We start from the raw sequence: 24357 nt of genomic DNA on the forward strand, positions 1-24357 counted from the left end.
GTTTCCTTCACTCGACCAAATCTGCATCAGATCCGATCCAATCTGCCTTGGATCGATCACCTGCACTGGAGGAATGCATCTGTATGCGTTTTCCATTATCCAATGCATATTTGCTAAAGATAGCAACCCTGACCATGATTTTCGGCCTTGAAATCAATCGACTTATTTATGACCCAGCTGTTTCCTTCTCGAGGTCCTCTTGTAGTCTGATTTCTTTGCTTCGATCCAGGCGCCAACAACTCTCTGATCTTTCTCTGTCACTCTTTCTTCCTCGAGCCGCATCAATGTGTTAGCATCCCGTGATTTGTGGCTATTTCATTAATGTCGCCTAGCTGTTTCAACAACCATGTTGATGGAAACTTCATCGACCTCTGCATGCTTGCCACCTCAGCTCCACATGGCATCACATCGGTCATACACTCAGCTCACCAACACAAGGTCGGTCTACACTTGAACATTCAATGAATTCATACCGGCACAAGCCCTTACCGGTGAGACCTTCTCCTCCTGATAATCGGTAGTGCACACTACATTGGTAGCACATCTTCACCTCCAATGATTTGTGATCATTTTAACATTCCGCCTCTTCATCATAAACAAGCAGCCAACCTCCAAACCGGTATATGCTCTACCGGTTATCACTCAACATGCTGACACACACATGCATCTCACCTCATACCGGTGAAGTCATTGATAGTCTCAAAAACTACTTGTCTTCCACCATACCAGTTGACAAGCCTTCATGTTAATCTTCCTTATGCCGGTTCAATCTTCTTACTTCATACCTGTAGCCTGCAATACCGGTTGACATCAATGACAACTCAATGCCAACATTCACTTCTAGCCAAGGAATTTCCTTCTTTTCCCTAGGCGGAGTTGGTATGCACTTAAAGAATTTTTCTCTATCCTAGGGCGGACTTCATGTGGTCTCGAGGAATTCTCCTCACTAGGAAAGTGGACTTGGTGCTATCCTGAGGAATTTTGCCAAAGCATAGGGCGGACTTTGCCAGGAGACAAGGAATTTCTTCCTCATGCCATGGGCAGACTCCATGTGATTCCAGTAATATCACAAGTATAAACGCAAGTCCCCTTGTGATTCCAGCAATATCACATCAAACCATTGAGCTTATCCACATGTCAAGACTTGACATTTGGAACCTTGGAGTCACGTCGTATGATCATGAAGTTCAGCATTTGTGGGGATTTTGTTCAAGAGAGGATAAGATACCTTGGTATTTAATTCTGTGTTTGAGATGCATAAAAAACACATCAATAGAATTGGCGCTAGAAGGAGGGCATGATCATCATGAATGCCTGAACAACTGAACCTCAAATTCTACAATTCATATTTGCGAAAATTATCTTACAACTTCTTTCTCCCTTCTCAACGCTCAACAAAATTACCACAAGAAGGAAGGTGAGAATGTCAAATCATCAATTGAATTTGCAAGAGGTGTTCACATTCAAATTGGTCGTGGCTAGAACCAATATGAGCATTCAAGTTGAATTCAAGATATGCTAAGATATCTTTTATGTCAAAAATTCCCAAAAAATTGAAAATTTTGAAAATACAAAAAAAAAAAAAAATCAAGAAAATTCAAAAAGGATTTCTCAATGGAGCAGCCATAGTTTCTTGATTTGCATGGCAAGGATGTTCAACAAATTGATATTCTTCGACTTTAGTGGGTGTTGAATTCACAACTACATCCATGGAGTTTGTTCGAATTTGCATCAAGGAATAATTGTAGAATTCATAACACTGGCGGACACAATGAGATGTATTGTTCAACTTTTTTGTCAAGGATGGAATTAGCATTGCAAGGGAAAATTTCCTTCTCAAAGGTACATGAGCCGGTTGTACTCTCAGAAGTAGAACCTGAGCCTCCAATTAGTGAAAGTGAGTTCTTCATGAAGTTCAAAGAGATGATCAAGAAAGGGTTGAGCATGGAGAATGACTTACATGTAGAGGACATCTTGCTCCCTTGTTGGTGTCGGATTCACAACACAACTCACTAGGAGTTCGCATGTTGATCATGTAGAGAGGCTATCTACCAACCTAGAGTGCATTTAAGTTTGGAAGAATCATCAAAGATGTACACTATAGAAAAGTCATGGAATGCTCACCTTCAACCAATCAACTTAGTATCAAAAGAAGAAGGTATTAGTACAATATCCAATAGTGACGATATCACAATTGAATATAACAATCAACAGAGTACAATTGAGAGTAAATTTGCATACCTTATGCCAAAGAAAGAAGCACCCATTAAAGTGAAGGTTGAGAAAGCAACGAAAGATGTTCAAGCCATTAAAGATCAATGTGTTGGATTAGCCCTCCACGAGGAAGATCCATTGCAGAAAGAAGCAGTCCTTGATGAATTTTCATTCCTGCTACAAAAGGAGATTCTTGAGAAGGAATTGCAAGAAGTTTCAAGCGTCATCTGAGACGAAGACAATCAAATGGACGTGTTAAATGAGGAATTACAAGCTATCACAAGCGAATCTAAGTATGAAGAGAATGGCTTCGAAAGACATTATCACCAAATGCTATTTGAAGGGTTGCTGAAAGATCTCATGGAGGAAATGCAAATGGAGTCACTGTTGACGTTATTCCAAGACAATCGAGTTGCGGCAAGTGGAATGATTCATCATCAACTTCGACCTCCTGAGATATTACTTGAGGATGAAATACCACTAGAGATTGTATTTGAGGATCAACTAGAGGAAATTTTTGAAGATCAACCTATCAAGGAGTCCCAAATTTTTGAAGATTTGCTTATGGAGTTTCATAAGGATGCGTGGTTAATGCAAAGAGATGAACAAGATGCTATTACAAAAGCAAAGAATGTTGAGCTATTCGAAGGGGCACTAGGTTTGTTTCAAGAAGAACAAGTGAGAGAATCAACAGGTCATAAATATCTTTAACAAAGGATTTGGTAAGGCATTTGGGGAACTAGAGAGTTTTCTTCCAATCTGCCATGTTGTCCATCTTTGAGTACCGGTAGTGCTAGTGATAGTAACAGTGGCAATGGCATTGTTAGCATTGGGCCTAGAGTTTGTGTATCTAGGTTAGATTTAGATTCATATATCTTGCCACACACTACTTTGACTTTCTAATTGTCACTTGAGAACATGGGTTGGAACAAAGATAAACATGATGTGGGTAAAAGTACAATTGGAGACTTCTAGTTCTACTGCACCATTTTGATTCATGCAGCGAGGTCATTCTTTTTTTTTTTTTTGTTTTAAGATATATAGCTTGATTCTTTGTCTCGTGAATTTTTATATTTAGAGGTATGTCGAATACAAATTTAAACTCCCCATTTTACGATACTTATTTAATTTAATTTATTTGTGTTAGGTCTCCTTGTTGGCAAAACATGCTTAATGCCATTACTATATGTGGGGTGGGGTTCAAAGCCCCTAATGGTGAGGAGACAAAGGGCCCCATTTTTTCACAAGAGGTGGCTAATGCGAAAGACACAATAGAGGAGGAACAAGAGATTTGGAGGAAGAAGGGTTGCACCATCATGACTAATGGTTGGACAGATAGAAGAAATCGAACATTGCTAAATTTTCTTGTTTCTTTCTTAGGGGATTGTATTTCCTAAAATGCATTGATTTAGTGATTAGGTTTTTTAATGATGATTTATTGAATCATTGATTTGTTTCTTCTTAGGTGGCACAATATTCATTAAATCTATTGATGCTTCAAGAAACACCAAAAGTGCTGAATTCCTTTGTGAAGCCTTGGAGGGAGTCTTGGCTGACGTGGATGAGGAGAATGTGGTGCAAGTGGTTTTACATAATGCAGCCCCAATGGGAGCCCCAAGTAAACTTGACCATCCATCAATCTACTCTAAAGCTTCTATTGATAGTTCGTAGGAGGTGGTGGTTGGTGTGATGTTATTTGCCATAGGATGGCCCCTTGGTGTAGTACTCGAAGTAGATACGGATAAGTCAACCAACTTGTTGCTCTCCTCATTGCTATCTCCCTCTTTAGATGATGCATCCACTGAAGGAACACAAATGGACCACCAAGAGGGGGGTGAATCAGTGGTAATTAAAAACTTGAACTTATTAAATAATTTGAGATTTAATGGCAGATACCAAGAAACAATGAGCAAAGATATTAAACTCACTCACACACACACACAAGGCAAACACATAACACCAGATATACGAAGAAAACCCACAATGGGAAAAATCTCTGTGAGAAATGCTGCTAGAATCTACTGCTCTAATCCAACCTCACAAGTAAAGTTTGGTTACACATTTATGGGCACCAACCCAAAGGAGTACCAACCCCTAAAGTTTATGGGCACCAACCCAAATGAGCACCAACCCCTAAAGTTTATGGGCACCAACCCAAATGAGCACCAACTCAGATGATTACAATGAGTAAATATCAATCAACAATTATGCACCTTGTTACAAATGAATTTTGTAACTCACAATTTCTTTTCTGCACTTTGAGATTGACTTGTCTCATTTTTGCTCTCGATCTCTGTCTTTTACTCTCTAATCTCTACTATCAATCTTTGCTCTTTGCCTTCTATCCTCTTCTTCGCATACATCTTTCTAATTTATGTTTTGTTCAGTTCTCTTTCCCTATCTTACACTGTGTAAAACTTTCTGGGTTCTCTACACCCTGGTCTTCTTCTCTTCACCCCTGTTTTCTTCTCTCTTTACTCTCAGGTCTTTGCACTGTGTTCTGATGTCTTCGTCCTCTATTCTCTCTTGATTTTTCTCAGAGTGGATTACTTCATGTGTTTACCACACACTTTGTGTTGCCTCTTGCGCTTACTATTTTCTTTCCTGCACACTCTATACATCATACACACCTCTGCTACTTCATTTGCATCATTCACACCCCTCTTTCTTTTCTGTGTTAGGAACCGGGAAGGACAACTGAGAGGGGGGGGGTGAATCAATTGTAAACCAGTTGTCAATAAATTATAACCCAAATGCAAATTATTCCAACTTAAACTTAGTGCCAGTAAACCAAACTTAAGTGCTGGTAAAACATATTAACAGTAATAGCAGTACCGGTTTATAAAACAGAAAGAGAAACAACACATGACACAGAGATTTTGACGTGGAAACCCGGTAAGGGGAAAAACCACGGTGGGAAACCTTACCCACAATCAAATGATACTACTGCAGATAGCAAGTGTATACAAATGGGGTCTGCACATGCAAAGGCCAATCGCCTAGAGCTCATTGCTCAATCACAAAATAGGAGTCACACTGACTACAATTGGATGGTTAAATCCAATAACAATGTACTGCTTCGGAATAGCATCTGCAATGCTAGATTCAGTACCGGTTTAAGCTTTGAACATGAGTGTCAAACACCTTCATAACCTTCCTTTAACCTTCAGATAATGTCTGCGTGATTCGCACAAGGATCTGCTTATTTTCGCTCTTCAATATTCGCTCACACTCATCATGATCATCTTCAATAAGATCGTACAATCATATATACAAAACCTAAGACCTATACATGAGGTCAGCTCACTAAAGATATTACAATAAATTCAATTAAAAAAAGTCTTGATGCAATACAATATGTCTGTTCAATATATTTACCACATTATCCAATCAATAAACCATTTCCAAAACATGTCGTGCTGATCTGGAATAGATATCATGTACCGGTCCATAACCTAGACCTATCTGCCGGTAAAGGCAAATCTGTCAACCCGATTAGACCAATAAGCAAAACACCAAATCCAAACATCCAATCCATGTCTTCGACATAACCAAATGATCTTCAAGTTATCATCGCTGCCAGTGAACCATATATCCTGCTGGTGAACATATACCGGTGACTGTGCATAAGCCAATATCCATGCTGGTGAACACAATATGCCGGTTCAACAATAAACCAATATAACTATAGTGCCAAATCAACAATGTAGACCTCCAAGAAGATAAGTGTTGACATCAATGACAAAACCAATGCAACATATGATGAAGTCATCTATAATACCAACAATCTCCCCCTTTGGCATTGATGGCAACACTAGATGGAAAAACATCTAAGTGCCAAGAACAGAATGCCAAAAACCAATAAACCAACAATCTCCCACAGATAGATCAATACAAAGTTTGATACAAAACCAAAACCAAAATACATCTCTCCAAAGAGTATATCTCTCTCCCAAGGTATAATGTTTTTCCATAGATATCTCTCCCCCTTTGACATCAAATGCTAAAGCAGTTAAGAATCAAAACATAACATTCAACTAACTACTCCCCCTGATCAGTAGCTCTCCTCCATCAAAGCCGGAAAAAGATTTTTCTAGTAGTCTCTGCCCGTTTGATGTCAATCTTCATCATTCAAGTCTCTGCCGGTGGGGAAATCACCCCAAGATGCTCTTTGAGATATTCAAATGTTTCCTCAGGCAAAGGCTTTGTAAAGACCATAGTTTTAAAACTCGGCGACTTGCCTCGGACTCGCCACGGACTCGCGAGTCGTTTGGCGCCGCGAGTCGACTCGCCTAGGACTGGCGAGGCGAGTCCCTGCGAAAGACTCGCGAGTCTTTCACAAAGACTCGCGCGAGTCTTTCGCTCGGACTTGCGAGTCTTTCACAAGGACTCGCGGGCCCAGAAAAACGCGCCCGTAAGGCTTAAAAACAAGTTTTTTTTTTAAATTTTGACTTCATTTTGGTTTTTTTTTGGTTGTAGCAGGTTAGAAGGGTTTGGAGGAGTAGAGGGAAGAAGGAAAAATCAGCAAGAGAGATCTAGGTAAGGATTTTTCTCTTTTTTTTTTTTTTTCATTTGAATCATTTCATTGTTTTGAAACTGAAAAAAATCTTGAAAAACAAGGGGATATGCTACCAAATTTTTTTCTATTTTCTTTCCTAAGTTATTTCCTCTTTTTTTTTTCTTGTTTTTGAATGCTATTTTTCCCAAATGATTCATTGTCATTTTTTTTGTTGATTTTCCATAAAACCCTGCTGATTTTTTTTTTTTCATGTTAAATCAGCAATGGCAAGTTCAACTCCAAGGGCAACCCCAAGGTCAGGAAGACAAAGAGATAAAGCTTGGAAATATGGGATTGTAGGAAGCAAAAAGGGGGAGGTCACTTGCACCGAATGCACAAAATGGATGACTGGTGGAATCAATAGATTAAAATACCACCTTGCACAAATACCTAGATATGGTGTGGAGGCATGCCCCAAATCAACTCCTGAAATTATTAGAGAGATGAAGGCCATTCTTGCTGAGAATGATATGCATAAGGAAGAAAGGCAAAAAACAAGAGAAGCCATGGCAGCATCAATGAATCCCACATTGTCCACTTCGGGTCCCATTGGTCACAGTCGGGGTCGTCAGTCACTTTCATCTTTTGGTGACAATGAGGGTGAGGCTAGTGGCACTCCTGTTCGATCAGACCCTAATTTTTTTGTACCACGCAATGTTCCAGGTGCACAACCTTCACTTGAAGGTACAGGATGGAATAGAGAGAAGCATGAACAAGCACGGATAGCGGCTTCAAACTTTTGGTTTTACAATGATCTATCTTTCAATGCAGCAAACAATGTGTATTGGGAAAGTTTTGTTAATGCATGTATAGTGGCGGGTAAGGGGTTTAAGGCCCCAACAGGTCATGACTTCAGTGGGCCATTGCTAGAGAAAGCTGTGAAAAATACAAAAGGTGTGGTTGATGATCAGAAAAGTTATTGGAAGAGAAAAGGATGCAGCATTTTATCTGATGGATGGACAGATGGACAGAATAGGACTCTTCTCAACTTCTTGGTGGCTTCAAATGGTGCAATGGTATTCATAAAGTTTGATGATGCCTCAAATGAAATAAAAAATGCGGAGACTTTGTGTAATCTGTTGGATGGTGTGGTTCGGGAAGTTGGAGTTGAGAATGTTGTCCAAATTATCACGGACAACGCAACTGCATATGTATCTGCAGGTAGAATGCTTATGCAGAGGCATCCTTCGATTACATGGAGTCCTTGTGCTGCACATTGCTTGGACTTGGTGCTAGAGGACATTGGGAAGATTGGATGGGTGAAGAAGGTGGTTGAAGATGCAAAAAGTGTCACCAAATTCATCTACAACCATACTTGGGTGCTTGCTTTGATGAGAAAACACACAAATGGCAAGGACCTTGTGCGACCTGGAGTGACACGATTTGCTAGCCACTTCATCACTTTGCAGAGCATTCTTAGTGCCATTCCTCATCTTAAGCAGATGTTTGTGTCAGATGCTTGGTTGGGGTCTGCATACTCCAAAAGACCTGAAGCAGAGAAGATTGTTTGCATTGTTTTTGATGAAGGGTTCACCAAAAGTGGAGAGGAGTTGACTGCGGTAAGTAACAAACACAAAAGTAAAGTTTATACAATCTTGTCTATTTGCTGATTTTATTTTTTAGGGGTTGATTTTGTACTAATTTAAAATTTGTTTTAATTTTTTTAGGTGACAGAACCTTTGGTAAGGGTTCTTCGTATGGTGGATGGAGAGGGCATGCCAGTGGGTTTCATTTATGAGGCCATGGATAGGGCCAAAGAGGCCATTTCACATTACTATCGTGGAAATACAAGAAAATGTGAAATCTTTTGGCGCATCATTGATCGTAGGTGGACAAACCAACTCCACCAACCGATACATGCCTTCGCCTACTTTTTGAACCCGAAATTCTACTTCTCTGATTCATTTAGGGCTGATGAGGAGGTCATGGCAGGTGTTATTACATGCATTGATAAGATGGCACCTGATCCTGAGTTGAGAGACAAGGTTCTTGATGAGTTGGAGGTGAGATTTGACATTTGCAATTGCTCTATCTTTATTTATGAATTCGGAAATGTTCATTATTGAATTTGAGTTTGACACTTTGACTATCTAGTATCTATTTCTGAATTTGGAAATGTTCATTGTTCAAGATCTACAAAAGTGCAGAGGGGAGACTCTTCTCATCACAACTAGCAATTGATAGGAGAGGAAAACAACAACTAGGTAAAAAATTTAGTAACTTAGTTCAATAGTGCAAGAAAAAACCTACAAACTTGATTGTTACATTTTTTTCTCAATTCTAATATTTCTAAATGTTTTTTGTAGATTTATGGTGGGAGAATTATGGTGCCGACACGCCTAATCTTCAAAAGATAGCTATCCGTGTTTTGTCTTAGCCATGCAGTGCTTCTGGGTGTGAACGAAATTGGAGTGTCTTTGAGAGCATTCACACAAAGAAGAGAAATAGATTGTCACAAAAGCGGCTCAATGATCTAGTATTTGTTCGGTACAACCTTCGCCTTCGAGTTAGACAGGTGGAGGGTGTTTCACATGAGGCCATTGACTTGGATGAAATTGATCCATATGGTGATTGGACCATGAATGAACAAAATGATGGTGATGATGTCTTCCTTACCGAAGAAGAAATTGCAGAAATAGAGAGAGGAGCAGCACAAGATGCAGAAGGAGCAAGATTGGATGAAATGGAGGATGAAGATGAGGACGAAGATGAGGATGATGATGAGGACTTTGACTTTGAATAAGAGTCATTTCACCATTTAGATACCACAACACCCACTGCTACTACTTCTAGCTCAAGGCTTGAAAAATTGAGCTATATTAGGAAAAATACAAAGAGGAAGATGTAGTCTTCTCTTTGGTTTGTTCATTCACATTGTTGTTTTTCACATTTGGAGTTGGAGTTGGACATATCATTATATGTAATTTTGTGAACATTTATACTTATGCTGCCATTATACATTTTAGAGTTGAAAGTTGAAACTTGAATATGCTGCCATGAATGATGAAATTTCAAATGTTGCGTGTTTGTAGATCATATGACATGTGTAATGTTTCAATTATGGCACTTATGTTCTCTAAATGCATTAATTTCTTTATGTTTTTTTTGTAAAACTACGGTTTTTTTTTTTGCCGAGTCTTTGCCGAGTCTTTCACGAGTTCGAGTCCGAGTCCAAAATTTTGGTTTGCCGAGTCCGAGGCGAGTCCGAGATTTTCAACTATGGTAAAGACATCTGCAATTTGCTCTTTAGTATTCACATAAACCAATCTCACTTCATTTGTTTCAACATTCGCTTTCAGAAAATTGTACTTAATAGAAACATGCTTTGTCTTAGAGTGAAATATCAGATTCTTTGATATATCAATTGCTACTGAATTATCACAATAAATGATTATCGGTTCTTTGCATTTTACCTTTATATCTTTCAACATTTGCTTGATCCATAATGTTGAGACATGGACCAGCTAGGACTCGAACCTAGGACCTTCCATACGCTGCTGGAGTGCTCTACCACTGAGCTACTGGCCCCTCTTGGACCAGTCCATCGTCGGTCCAGGTGTGGCTTATTTCCAACACCAACACATAATACCTTAGTACAATTAGTTGCTGCTGCAACATATTCAGATTCTGCTGTAGATAATGATGTACAAGTCTGCTTCTTGCTTATCCATGAAATCAATCTTCTGCCAAGAAAGAATGCACCACCAGTGGTACTCTTTCTGTCATCTACATCTCCTACCCAATTTGCATCTGTGTATGCACGTAAATCAAAATTTTCATCCTTAGGATACCATAAACCAAGATTTGATGTGTCTTGTAGGTACCAGAAAATCCTTTTTACTGCTGCTTCATGATTTTCTTTAAGATTGCTTTGAAATCTTGAAACAATACATACTGCATTCATTATATTAGGTTTGGTTTGTGTCAAATACAGTAATCCTCCAATCATAGATTTGTACCTTGTTGGATTAATAGGAGCTGAATCATCCTTCAATGTTAATTTATCAGTTGTAGTCATAGGAGTGCTTACCGGTTTGGAGTTTTCCATACCAAATTTCTTCAAAAGTTCCTTCAAGTACTTTGTTTGACATATGAATATACCTTTATCTGTTTGTGAAATCTGCAAACCTAGAAATTTTTTTATCTCTCCAATCATAGACATTTCAAATTCTTCCTGCATCTTGTTAGCAAAGTCTTTACATAATCCATCTTCACCTCCAAAAATGATATCATCCACAAATACTTCAATAACCAAAATGTCATCATTGGTAACTTTGTAATACAAATTGCTGTCAGCATTACCTTTTGTGTAACCAAGCTTTAAAATATATTTATCCAATCTAACATACCAAGCTCTGGGAGCTTGCTTCAATCCATATAAAGCTTTCCTTAACCCGCAAACCATATCCTTGTTATCTGTCAAAGAAAATTCATCAGGCTGTTCAATGTAAACTTCCTCTTCTAGATCTCCATTCAGAAATGCACATTTTACATCCATTTGATAAACTTTATAGTTCTTATGAGCTGCAAATGCAAGAAATAGTCTAACTGCCTCAATTCTGGCTACCGCTGGAAAGGTTTCATTATAATCAATTCCTTCTTTTTGTGAATAACCTTTACAAAATAATCTTGCTTTGTTCCTAATTACTTCACCATCTTCATTAAGCTTATTTCTATTTACCCACTTAGTTCCAATTACATTTTTGTCTTTAGGCCGGGGAACTAATGTCCAAGTATTATTCTTTTCAATTTGTTCTAATTCATCTTCCATTGCTTTTATCCAATGTTCATCCTAACATGCTTCAACAATTGATGCTGGTTCAACTTGAGAAATTAAACATACCTCTTCATTTGCCAATCTTCCTCTAGTCATAACGCCTTGATTCTTGTTTCCAATTATCTGATTCTCTGAATGATTCAATCTTACATACCTGGGTTTGTTCTGATTTAAATTCATAGGCTGCTGTTCTTCAGTCACAGTTGAGTTTTTTGATGATGCCGGTGTGACAGGATCTTCACTTTGTACCAGTGCAATCTGTGCCGGTTCTACAGAGCTTGAATCTTCTCAAAATTTTCATCTATCTTCACATTAGTACTCAATGATTTTCTGTAACCTTTTATTATAACATCTATATGCCTTGCTTCTAGATGAATAACCAAAAAATATTCCTTCATCACTTCTAGGATCAAATTTGCCAATATACTCATCTCTTCTAATATAACATTTGTTTCCAAATATTCTGAAGTATTTAAGAGTAGGAGTATGACCAAACCATAGTTCATAAGGGGTCTTACCGGTTTCACTTTTGATGTGAACTCTGTTGAAAGTATAAACCGCTGTATTCACTTCTTCTCTCCAGTACATATGAGGTAGATTTGCTTCCATCAACATGGTTCTTGCTGCATCCAGGATAGTTCTGTTCTTCCTTTCCACAACTCCATTCTGTTGGGGTGTCCGGGGTGCTGATAGTTGTCTTTTGATTCCATTCACTTCACAGAATGCATTAAATTCTCTAGATGTAAATTCTCCTCGATATGATCTCAAACATTTGATTTTCTTGCCGGTTTCATTCTCTACCGTTGCCTTGTATATCTTGAATCTTCCAAAAGCTTCTGATTTCTCCCCGAGAAAAGTAACCCAACACATTCTAGAATAATCATCAATTACTAGCATAAAGTATCTATCTTCCTGAAGACTTCTTGTTCTTGCTGGACCACATAAATCAGTATGAATTAAATCAAGAATATTATTAGATTTCTTAGTAATGCTCTTAAATGTAGTTTTAATTTGCTTTCCCATTTGACATTCCTTACATACCAGATTATGAGGTTTCACAATCTTAGGTAAATCCCTTACTGCCTTAGTTGAACTAATCTTTACAATGCAATCAAAATTCACACGACAAAGTCTTTTATGCCATAACCAACTTTCATCAATGTGTGCAATCAAACATGTCTTATCACTGGTATTCAAATGAAAGATATTACCTTTAGTCTGATTACCGGTTGCAATCTCCAATTGAGTTCTGTTTATGATTTTGCATTTTCCATTCATAAATTGTAACTGAAATCCTTTTTCCACTAACTGACCAACACTCAAAAGATTATGCTTTAAACCTTCTACATAATAAACATTGTCAGTATTATGCTTACCATCCAAAGATATAGTACCTCTTCCTTTGATTAAACAAGCTTGATCATCTCCAAACCTTACTAGACCTCCATGAATTTCCTGAAAAGATAAGAATTTGCTTTTATCACTAGTCATATGATGCGAGCATCCACTATCTATAATCCATTCATCATTTTCTTCAATTTTTGCTGCCAATGCCTGCTCTTCCGGTTTGACAATAGGTGCCGGTTGATCTGGAATAGATATCATGTACCGGTCCATAACCTAGACCTATCTGCCGGTAAAGGCAAATTTGTCAACCCGATTAGACCAATAAGCAAAACACCAAATCCAAACATCCAATCCATGTCTTCGACATAACCAAATGATCTCCAAGTTATCATCGTTGTCGGTGAACCATATATCCTGCTGGTGAACATATACCGGTGACTGTACATAAGCCAATATCCATGCCCGTGAACACAATATGCCGGTTCAACAATAAACCAATATAACCATAGTGCCAAATCAACAATGTAGACCTCCAAAAAGATAAGTGTTGACATCAATGACAAAACCAATGCAACACATGACGAAGTCATCCATAATACCAACATTCTGCACATTACTCCCCAACTCTTTCAGCTCTTTGCACAGCAGCACCTTCTCTTTTGTGTATTCACAGATTCACTACTCAACAACCTCTTGATAGAATTATTGTCATTGATGTCAAAGTAGTGAAGCTGTGCTATTGATGTAAAAGGTAAGAAGACAATGTTAGGTACAAGACTATCATCAATGTCAAAGGTGAGAAAACAAGCTATGACTATGAGCTACACTATAAGGCAGCAAATTAACCTAAGATGCATCCAAGACAATGAAAGTAAAGTTGAGGTCATCTTTAATGTCAAAAGAATATAAACATCATTATCATTGATGTCCCAATAGCAATATCATCATATGGAGGTCAAATATTGTCATCATCATTTTGTGGAATATCTAACGCAAATTGGATTGATCATTGAACAGAGGCTGATAGAGAAGATGATGTTCAACTTAAGGATTTAAACATTAACATGGTCAACTAAAAGACTACATGGGTGCAATCATATAAAAAGTTTAAATTAAAGATTTAAACTTTTTATTCTAGTCGATATATCATATATATGCAATGATAGTTATCAATTAATATGTGGCATACTGACTGATTCATTAAACATGAGAAGTGATTTTGTTCGAGCAGCAATACGAAAGATATGTTGAAGACTACTAAAAGGAAAGATTATTTCATTAAAAAGGGAAACTTTCATTATCATTAACAGCAGTGTTAAAGACAGATTGAAACACACATAATGCAGCGACTAAAGACAGTAACAGGAAAGTGATTACAGCGATTCTATGTTTGGTCAAAGGATTTGACCAGAATAGTATGAAGATCGAATAAATTGAGAAGCCACTTATACTGCGATTCATACAAAAATAAACAAGCCAGTGACTTATCATAGTAAAGACAAATAAAGGTAGCGATGAATCAACCCTGAAGAGAAGTGACTTCTTTAAGAATGCACAGCACCCATTATGGCAACGATGGCTAAAGAAATAATGTCACTTGGTTCTAAACAGTGATTAAAGGAAAATTGTATTCAGTGACTTACATAAGACAGAAATTTATCTGTCAGTAATAGCGGCAAGGAAGTCTTTTTATATAAAGAAAGCACACTACTTATATGCCAACTCCGTATATTTTTGACGTGGATTCTTCATTTGCTGACTTTCAAATTGTTTTGGGTTGATGGAGGTGAATCCCGATATTGAATTTATAGACGTCTCTTTGGGCAGTTGTAGTCTTTATTGCACAGAGGCTTCCATCAAATGCAAAATTATTAATAATCAACAATAGATAAGACACATGACAGTGGTTTCTAATAGTCGATTAGAAGAATGTTTTAAAGTGTGAAGATTATCCGAGATAGGAATACGATTTTCTTTCTTCATCATCAGTATGCTGATTGGCCAGAATGTGGAGGGCCTAAATCCACGAACTTGAAGATCTTATGTAAAACTGAAGCCATAATCCTGAGCAATCTGTAGAGAATATCAAACAAACATTATTTTGCTAAGAAGAATAGAGTTTATAAAAGCAGCGATATTATTAAAAATCAAACTAAGTAAAAAGACGACAGGTAAGCAAGAATAATTGCCACATCATTCATTGAAAAAGAAATGTCAACATTTTGCAAGGATACGATTAATAAGGATGTGATTATTAGAAGACAGTGATCATGATTAAAGCGGCAGAAAATAATGGACAATGAGAAGAAGCGATTTCATTATAAAATAAAATATGCAGCATTTTATGAAAATAAGAGTCATCGGATTATGATAAATAATATGCAGCTAGGATTACATAAAAAGAAACATGTCTTAGTCATGTTTGAAGAGTTATCAAGTGCTGCGGTTCATTAAGACATTTTAAAAGATTCGATTAATATTAGAAAGGAAAAGAGGCTTGTTAGAGAAATGATTTAATAAAAGATACAATAAGTGACAAATGGTGTATAAAACAAAATGAATATTATAGAAAGGAGCACTTATGAAAGACAACAACTAAATATTATACTAACCGATCCAATCGAAAAGGAAACAATAAACAAGAATGATTTGTTTTGAGATTGATTTATTAAACAAGTGACTTGTATTCAAGGGGCATGATCAAGGAAAAAGAAGTTATGGAAGGACATCACTCTTCAAAGAGATGTGCCTCTCCATTTGGTGGATATGGATATAAAATAGAAAGAGATTGTGAGTTGTGGGCGTTGTGTGATAAGGAAGAATATGAAGAAATAAAAGGATATATATATATATATATATGACAAATAATTATGAAGAGTGTTTCAGATTTGTATAGATGAATATATGCATTTCATATATGAGAAATAAGTGCAGAATTATATGCAGATTTAAAGATAGATTTGTAGAGTTTATGACAGAATTATAAGTCTAGGTTGGAGAACAGATTGGAAAGGATTCTATGAGGGAATTGTGATCCGTTTTGTGGCAGATTATTGTCACCATAATGGCAGTTTGAATAAGAGAGTATGTGGAAGAAAAGGATATCCATCATCTGTTGTAGAAGTGACATTGTCAAGGTGGAAAATCAGATTTATATGAAGTGTGTTGGTGCTCACAAAATTCAGATTTGGGAGTTGGTGCTCACAAAATCAGATTTGGGTGTTGGTGCTCACAAACGTAGGGGTTGGTGCTTCTAGTAGGTTGGTGCCTACGAAACATTGTAAAAGAAGAAATATATAAAAGCAATAATTTGTTGTGGTTTTCTCCCGTAAGGGTTTCCACGTATGTATTTTGTGTTCTACTTGTGTTCATATTAGTTAAATCACATATGAATGTTGGTATGCAATGAATATGTTAATGAGATAAGTTATTTACTTGTGATTGGTTGTTATACCGATTCACCCCCTTACTTGTGATTGGTTGTTAATTCACCCCCCCCCCCCCCCACACTCAATATAACCGTGTGCTCTTCACCTCTCATACTTGCTGGGACACTCCTACGATCTGCTTCTAACATCTTATAATCTTTAATGTGTTGTGGGGTTTCTGGATTTTGCCCTTGCTCACCATTGTGTTTTCCATATGTGCTGAAGCTGCTTTTCTGCGTCTTGTTTTTACAGTTTTGTATTCTCTTTCTTTTCCTCACCTTTGTTCTTCTTTGCATTCTTGCAACTCACTCTCTCTGCATCCCTCACTTTCTCAGTCAACTAACTCCACTTAGTGGTCATCTATGTAACCCTAGGATTTTCCCTCCAAAAAGAAATTCAAAAGTAATCTTTTTGAACCCCCAAGAAATCTGCCCTACAAGCTAATTTGATGCCATCATTAATTGCAACTTCTTCCTTAGATTACTATCTTTAGTAATCTTCACATGTCCATTGCCTTGATGTCTTGTCAATTGGAGGATTTTGATCTTCTTATAGTTGTGATATCTTGTTGACTGAAGATCATCTGAGCATCTTGAGCCACTCAACTAGTCATTTACGTGTTCTCCATGCATAAGCATTTAATGCAACCACCTTCCTTAACTCTTTCATACTTAGGCGATCTGATATGAACAAACTGACAACAACCATTCACAATCAGCACCATTTGATTTGTCTTGTATACTCCACGTCCTCAACATCTCCCTTTATGCCATCGGGGCAAACTTGGTCAAACGTCCACATGGGTCACTTCTGAGTCGACATTGGGTGAAATACTCATCACATTTTCAACATTGCAAAATATACCTGTGGGATGGCGGGGATGCGCACCTTCCATTTTATTATCCCGCGAGATCATCTTACATTAGTCTTCTTGGTTGCGGGTTGGCAGGGCATGGTGCAAAACACGCCATTTGATCTACTCTGCAAGCATTACCATTATCGCCAAGACATCTCATTTGTCATAGCAAAAAGACTCATGTCGCTAAAGCGCCAAGGGTCGGCAAGAAGTAAAATGAGCTTTGCCGAAAAGAAAAGTCTCATCGAAATGACATGTTGATGAGACACATCAAAATTTACATTGAAATAGGGATATCGGTATGATATTGGGAATCTACAAAGATCGAAAGAAGTCTCATTGAAAGGTAGAGTCACATCGAAATGCAAGGGTGTCAAAGAGACTTGTAGGACCTCTCACCAAAATGCTTGGTGATAAACATGGTGTGTTCTGCAATCATTGTTACACTTTTCCTGAGTCAAGCCAGTTCACTCAGTGCACACTCCATACTTGTCCAGTTTGCTAGCATTGTTCTCAGTGGTCTTTGCTCAACCTATGTCAACCAAAGACAACACCTATTTTGTCATTTTGACCTCCATCTGGAGCATTCATCATCATGCAACTCTGTCTAGTGCTTCACTTCAATTGTTGATAACACGGTGTGATTATTGTACAACAACACACAACACCTTGCCTTTGTCCTCTGCTTCCTTTAAGACACTCATCATCTCGCATCTACATCTCTGTCCCCTGCATTACTTCAATTTGTTGACATCAATGACAATCTAATGCCAACATCCACATGTTTTATTTTCCTACCTATAAGCTTGACTTCCTTGCTTGGCTAAACTTGTATGCCCGATTTGGTCCATCTAAAAATAGTGGGCGAAAAGGAACCGTACTCCAAATGGGGTTGAAACTTTCCAATTTCAACATAAGGGACTTGTGCAAAAAATAGCATCCAGAAATGGAGCTATGGCATGCAAGGTCATATTGAAAGATTTATTCTTTTGTGATAGAAGTTCTCTAATGTTGGTGTTCAACACTATCGTCCAATTATAAATTTTACCCTTGCTTAGTTCAATCATTTAATCCATCATCCAAATGGAAAATTTTTGATGCTCAGGTGGCTCCTATCAACCTACATTTTATTAAATCCATAATACACCATTATTTAGTGTTTGCCAAATGATTACTCTATAGACCCCTAGTTTTGGCACATCATATATTGGCCTTCTCTTGTTTAATGAGATCTACTCTACATAGTTGTTGAATAGATTCTTCCTTTTGACTGTGTTATTTTTGTTGGTTGGTACTATGTTCTTCTTCTAGTGGGTTCCTTTCCTTCTAGCACTGAATTATTTGTTGACGACATTATTCTTGTTCTTTTTCCCCATGAAGATCTCGTAAAATTATAATATGTTGTTCAAGGAGTCTTGGAAGACGATTTAGGAGGTGATCTACTTCTTTGTTTACTTGCTAGTTATTCCAAACTGTGTCGTGGTATTTGTCTCCTCACAGCTTCCTTCTATACATGCTCTTTGATGGATATGTTCCACAAATTTACGAGATCTGGTGTAAGGTCATCTTCTCTTTCTTCATTGTACACTGGTTCTTTTGTTGACTACCCCATTTATAAACTATATTTCTTATTCTAATACAATAATTTTTAACTTTTTCATTTTCTTTCATTTTAAATTCTCAAAATACATTCTTTGAGTTTGGAGCTTTGCAGTCCTTACCTGATCTACCCCTTGATATGATCTCTCTAGAGCTGTCCATGCTTCTTTTGATATCTTGCAATCCACAATTCTTCAATAAATACTTGGATCTATTGCACTCTAAATATAGATAAACACGGCAATTTCCTTTCTCTCCTCTTCTTTCTTCTCTAACTTTTTTTTGTATTCAATGCATTTCAATTCTTGAGGTTTAGCATGCCTACTTGCTACAATATTCTTTCCATATTAATAGTCGTTTCAATTTATCTCTCCAATAATTAAATTTTTCACCTTTAAACTGTGAAACTAGCACTGTACTATAGTTAGCTGCCATTATAGCAAACCAAACAAAACTTAGATTTTCTCTCGAAGTCTCAGGATCTTGAACTTTTGTGGAGGAGTTTCAGATCTTAACTTGTCCAATGTAATTCTCATCTGCACTAATAAACTTGGTTCTGATAAATCTTTCTTTGATACCACTATTAGAAATTTATTTATCAAACCACTTTTCCAACAACAAAAAACAATTTGGGGATGACCCCACAACGCAACGGTTAGCTACGAGCCTCCTACATGGGAGGTCTTGGGTTCGAGTCTACTCGACTGGTTCTTAGCTCTAGGGAAAAGCTAAAAATACCGCTTTGGCTGTGACTTACCCAAAAAAAAATAAAAAAATTACTTGTAGCATATAAACACTTGTAGAAGAATTAAAAAACATATATACGACCTGTATCTTTAGGCGATGGTGGAAAAACACGTCACTGAGCAGAAGTTAAATACAGCAAAATAATTCTGATTTGTCTGCTGCCTGAAAAAAAGTGTATCGGGGAACCATTTTTTAAAGAGTCTTCTGCCCCAAAAATACAATTAACACGCATGCTAGGTGCTGCATGAAACTGCAGATTGTACATTTTAATAATTCTATAACCTCCAAAAAATAGGTCAGCACTAAAATTAAGCACTAGTCTAAAGTAAATTTATATAAAAAAAACCAAAAAGAAACTTCTAAAAGTAGCCAACTTTATAAATAAGAAAACCTAAAATTAGTTTTAAAAATCAGCAAACCAAAATTGCATGAACTCTCCTATTTCAAACTTCTAAAAATAAAATTTGATCTGCTTCAAAACTAAGACAAAACTTCAAAAAAATAGTTCGACTGTGAGAAAGATAGCACTTAAAAATAGAAGAGCATCTGCTATTTTTAGTTTAGCCTAAAAATAGGTCCATTAAAAATAGCGAACTGTATGATCAACATTCTGCTGATTTGCCATCAAAATTTTCTATAAGATCATCGTCTCCCTTTCTTGTAGAACAACGCATTCATAAAGGAAATAGGAAATAAGGGATGGGAAACAACAATTATTGAGGAACTTAAAAGGCATGTTGGATTTGGGTCAACATGAAAAGTGGTGTTATGCCCTTTGCTTTGCATTGAGGAAAGATACAGAGTGTAGATGACAAATAAAGGGATTCACGAAAAGGAAAATGACAATAGTGGAAATAGAACATGCATGAGAACTAAATATTTGGGTCAACATAAAGATCAAACCATCTTGATGTTTCACATACTTGTCAAATACTTAGGAATGGAAGGGATTTATAGACAAGAAACATTGCCCCCTCACCATTTACTAGCATGTAGCCAAGGGTAACATGCATCATCCACTATTATGGGGGACAGTAATTGCAAGACATACACACAAAGCAAAAATAAATAACTAGGAAGGGAGAATTATGTCACCAAGTTAGTAGCCAATGACATTTGTGTAATGATCTTGAAGTAGGTCATCATCCTCAAAATCATTCAAGGAACTCAGCAAAACAATCCAAATCAGAGTCAACCATTGAAATAAGAGGCATAGTGGCCGAACAATGCTGGCAATAAAGATTAAAGACAAGGGTGGAATATTTGCTGTAGATTCAAACATGATATCCCCAAGAAGTGGAATATGGATTGTGGGAGGTGCTGGCATAGTTGTAATCGCCATTAAATCAATAGGAGGAATGGGGGGATTCTCAAAATGAAGAGAACTAGTATCAAGTGGAAGAAAATCCCTAGAAAGTGTAGTGGTAGAAGTGGGAGAATGTATGGAAGGATCTATAGTAAGAATGGTATTAGAGTAGATGCTGGAGGATCCACAAAAGACAATGAGGGCTCTACAACACAAAAGGTAAAGAAACAGCTGTTATAGGAGTAATAGGTGGGTTAGGAAAGAGAACTGCAAAGTCAGAAACAGTAGTCAACTTATGTTTGGGTTCTACAAGACTGGGTCTAGGGGCAAATTGGGGTTTATGCTTAAGTTTAGGAGTAGGGCGGTAATGGATGGGAAGGTTAAGGATGGGAGAAATGTTGGGAGTAGGGCAGAAGAGGCTGGAGGATGGAAGGAGGGGGGATAATATGGGTTTTGGATTGAGAAGTTGGAGGTGGTTTTAGTTTAGGTTGAGCTGGACAAGGTTGACGTTTAGGTTGAGTCGGAGGAAGAAGAGGATGACAGGATTGTTTGTTTTTCTTTTGATAATGGGGCTAAGGTTGTGGAGTGGGTCTAGAAGGACATGTGGAATGAGTAGAAGTAAGAGAGGAGGGAAGGAAGACGTCTAAGACCTCATTTGGTCGTAACCTTTTGGAATGTCAGGCATAGTAGGGTGAATAGACAACTCCTACTTGCTTGCATGATGATGGCCTTGTTCTTTATAACATTAAATAAATCAAAAAGTGTCATGATGGTTATGGTGGGATTAGTGATTTTTTATAAAGCAATCAATGGAAATGTTTCCCAACTTAGCAAGTGGCCAATACTCATGATGTTACATTGCAATCACCTCATCATTGTTTAGAAATTTTTAACCTCAATCAGTCCTCTATCTGGCTTATCTAGCCTCAACAATAGCACATAGGAAAGCTTAGAGTATGTGAACTCTAGTGGAGGTTTTCATGGTGGTGTGTGCAAAAAAAGCATGTAGAATACAAACTCAAGGAGTTATTCTATTTTATAGTGCCGTATGAGTGTGATGGAGGGAGAAGGGGTAATGGAGATTATAGACAATGGAAAAAGAGAAGCATAGGAATAGGGAAAAGATCTAAATTGCATGATGAAGGTAACAAGAATTGTTCGGAGCTAGGGCATCAAGAAGATAAATTATAAAGGGAAAACCCAAAGGGGGGAGATAAGAGAATATATAGAGAGAAGAATGGATTGAAAGAGGATTGAATGGAGATCTAAGTTTTTGGTGCAATGGAAGCTTCAAATTACTTGCTACCCTACGTAAAGATGGAGTTTCCTTAAATACTTGGAAGAGCTTGAAAGAGAAAAGTGAGAGCAAAAATATGAATGGAACAAGAATCAACCCTAACAAACATGGATAAAACTAGATTTTAGGGTTACAACAATTGTTGGAATCAAAATAAAAAAAAATTGAACATTGACACAAGTGTTTGAGGGCATGGTGTCTTGATAGACTCAGCTATTCAAACTTCCAGAGATTCCTGGGGACAAGTTCTAAAGGCTGTCTGTCTAGTTTTCATACCTCAATGATTGGTATATGCTATAGAGGCCAGAAATGGGCTGAATGATGCCTAATTATGACTAGGGGGATGAAAACCAAAATGAGTGCAAAAACATAAGGTGGAAGTTGCAAACCAGGCAATTTTCAACCTTACACTTACCAAGCAATTTGTGAAGGACTTGTAGTCTATCAAGGGCGTTCTTTGTTTATAAGTCATGATGTGATGGTGTCAACTAAGAACTATCATTAATATCTATGAAGGCAGCTTGTAGATCAATCTAGATAGTGATATTATTTAACTCATCAACCTTAGGCCCTACAAGAAGCCAAGAATCCATTACTTCCAATATAGGGAGCTTGGTGATGAGTGGAATCAAAGCTAAAAGTCCATGGCACAAACACTAGGTAGAATGTTTTGTCTAGTAAATTAATAATCGGTGGATTTTCTTTAATTGGCAAGATCACAAATAACATTAAACATTGCATATCTTCCCTACCCTTTAAACTTGTGCTTGGTGCTAGCATGTATTCTCGTACTTATGCCATGATTGTTGAGTGAGCGTTGGGTGAAAATATTGTACACCTGGGGGATGTGCAAAATTGTGGTTCTAGCCACAATGTGTGAGTATGATACTCTCCTAATATAGGGAAGGCTACCCTTATCTACAAACTAAACTAATCTAATATGGGTGAGACAACAGTCTTTCTTCTTCTTTCAAGAAAAACTATACTCTTTTCTCTTCACAGAAAAGTAATAGCAATTGAAAATAAATAACAGCAAATACAGAAATGAGACTTTTTTGTAGGACTTTTAGAACATAAAGGGAAGCAAATTTTCCATGAAAGCACAAAGACCTCTGTCACTTCCCCAGGACGGGAAAATAGAAATGAAAGCACAAAGTCTTCAGCACTTCTACTGTCCTATCAACCTTTGTAGATGATTTTTTGGTAACTAAGCATAGTATGTAGCAGCTCAAGTCTAACTACATGATGCACCTCTTATGCACAAACATAGAAAATAAAAGCAGCACTAAGTCTGCAGTATCAAATTTTAAAACCAATCTAAAACTCCAAACACAATAAGCAGCTCAAAGTCTACAAGATTGATCTTGAATCCCTCTTGTATAACACCTCAAAACTCACAATCAATCTCTAGAAAATGTCGTCACATAACACCTTGAATCAGCACAAAGTTTGAAAGCAATTTGCCTCTTTTAATTGACTACAATCTGATTTACAACTAAGCTCAAAGTCTTAGAGTGTACATACAAACTGACAGAGTCTTGTTGCATTGCCAAAAAATAAAAATTACAATAGATCCCCTCAAGTATTTATAGGAGAGGACTCTTGAGAAAAAGGTGGGAGGATCCTAACTAACTTGAGAAATTCTCTCAACCACCATGACTTATTCCAACTACAGTCCTAATCTAACTCAACTTGTAGTTGCCTTACATATAATTACATTTTACAAAAGTGCAAGTGAAAGTGACACTTGCAATTACAAAACTTGTTTTTACATGTAACTTGTCAAAACAAAATTACAAATGCATAATGGAAACTATTCAATGTGTCCGAAGACACGACTCTAACTACATCATCCTTTGTTTGTGATAATCTTCATGCTGCTTCAAGATGCTAGAACTTGAAGTATTCAGGATTGATGAAGACATCTCGAAACGGAACGGGAATTTGCATCCTTAATGATCTTTGTGTTCTTGGCCAACGAACTTCAATCTTATCTTCTTGCTTGGGTTAGTACTGGCTTTGCAGGAGGGAAGTTCTTTGCAAGGCTGAAGTAAGAAGCCTATCTCTATCTTAAAAGCATTCTATGCTCTCAATCATTCATATCACTTATCCATCTCCTTGTGTGGCTCCGTCATGTTATTGTTCTCTCTTTGTATCATCCTCAATCTTGGAATCTGCTTGCAAAATAAGGCCCATGCCTTAATTTACTGATTTGGTAGGTCGTGTGT

General features: G+C 37.3%; 2 protein-coding genes across 2 annotated transcripts in view; both read left to right on the forward strand.

Annotated features, from left to right (window-relative positions):
* LOC131032438 (tubulin-folding cofactor B) overlaps positions 1-24357 on the forward strand; it is a 188294-nt gene that overhangs the window by 160445 nt on the left and 3492 nt on the right. The window lies entirely within an intron of this gene.
* LOC131032440 (uncharacterized) lies at positions 8231-9672 on the forward strand. Its single transcript, XM_057963411.2, has 3 exons — positions 8231-8775; positions 8904-8976; positions 9079-9672. The coding sequence occupies exons 1-3, from the start codon at positions 8470-8472 to the stop codon at positions 9147-9149; spliced, it is 450 nt and encodes a 149-aa protein (XP_057819394.2). The 5' UTR covers positions 8231-8469; the 3' UTR covers positions 9150-9672.

Source organism: Cryptomeria japonica, chromosome 11 (assembly GCF_030272615.1).
Source record: "Cryptomeria japonica chromosome 11, Sugi_1.0, whole genome shotgun sequence".
NCBI classification, from domain to species: Eukaryota; Viridiplantae; Streptophyta; class Pinopsida; order Cupressales; family Cupressaceae; genus Cryptomeria; species Cryptomeria japonica.

Coding starts and splice junctions, on each gene's coding strand:
- LOC131032440 (XM_057963411.2), top strand. CDS start 8,470: ATGGTGGATGGAGAGGGCATGCCAGTGGGTTTCATTTATGAGGCCATG. Junction 8,776..8,903: donor AGGTTCTTGATGAGTTGGAG/GTGAGATTTGAC, acceptor TCATTGTTCAAG/ATCTACAAAAGTGCAGAGGG. Junction 8,977..9,078: donor GAGAGGAAAACAACAACTAG/GTAAAAAATTTA, acceptor TGTTTTTTGTAG/ATTTATGGTGGGAGAATTAT.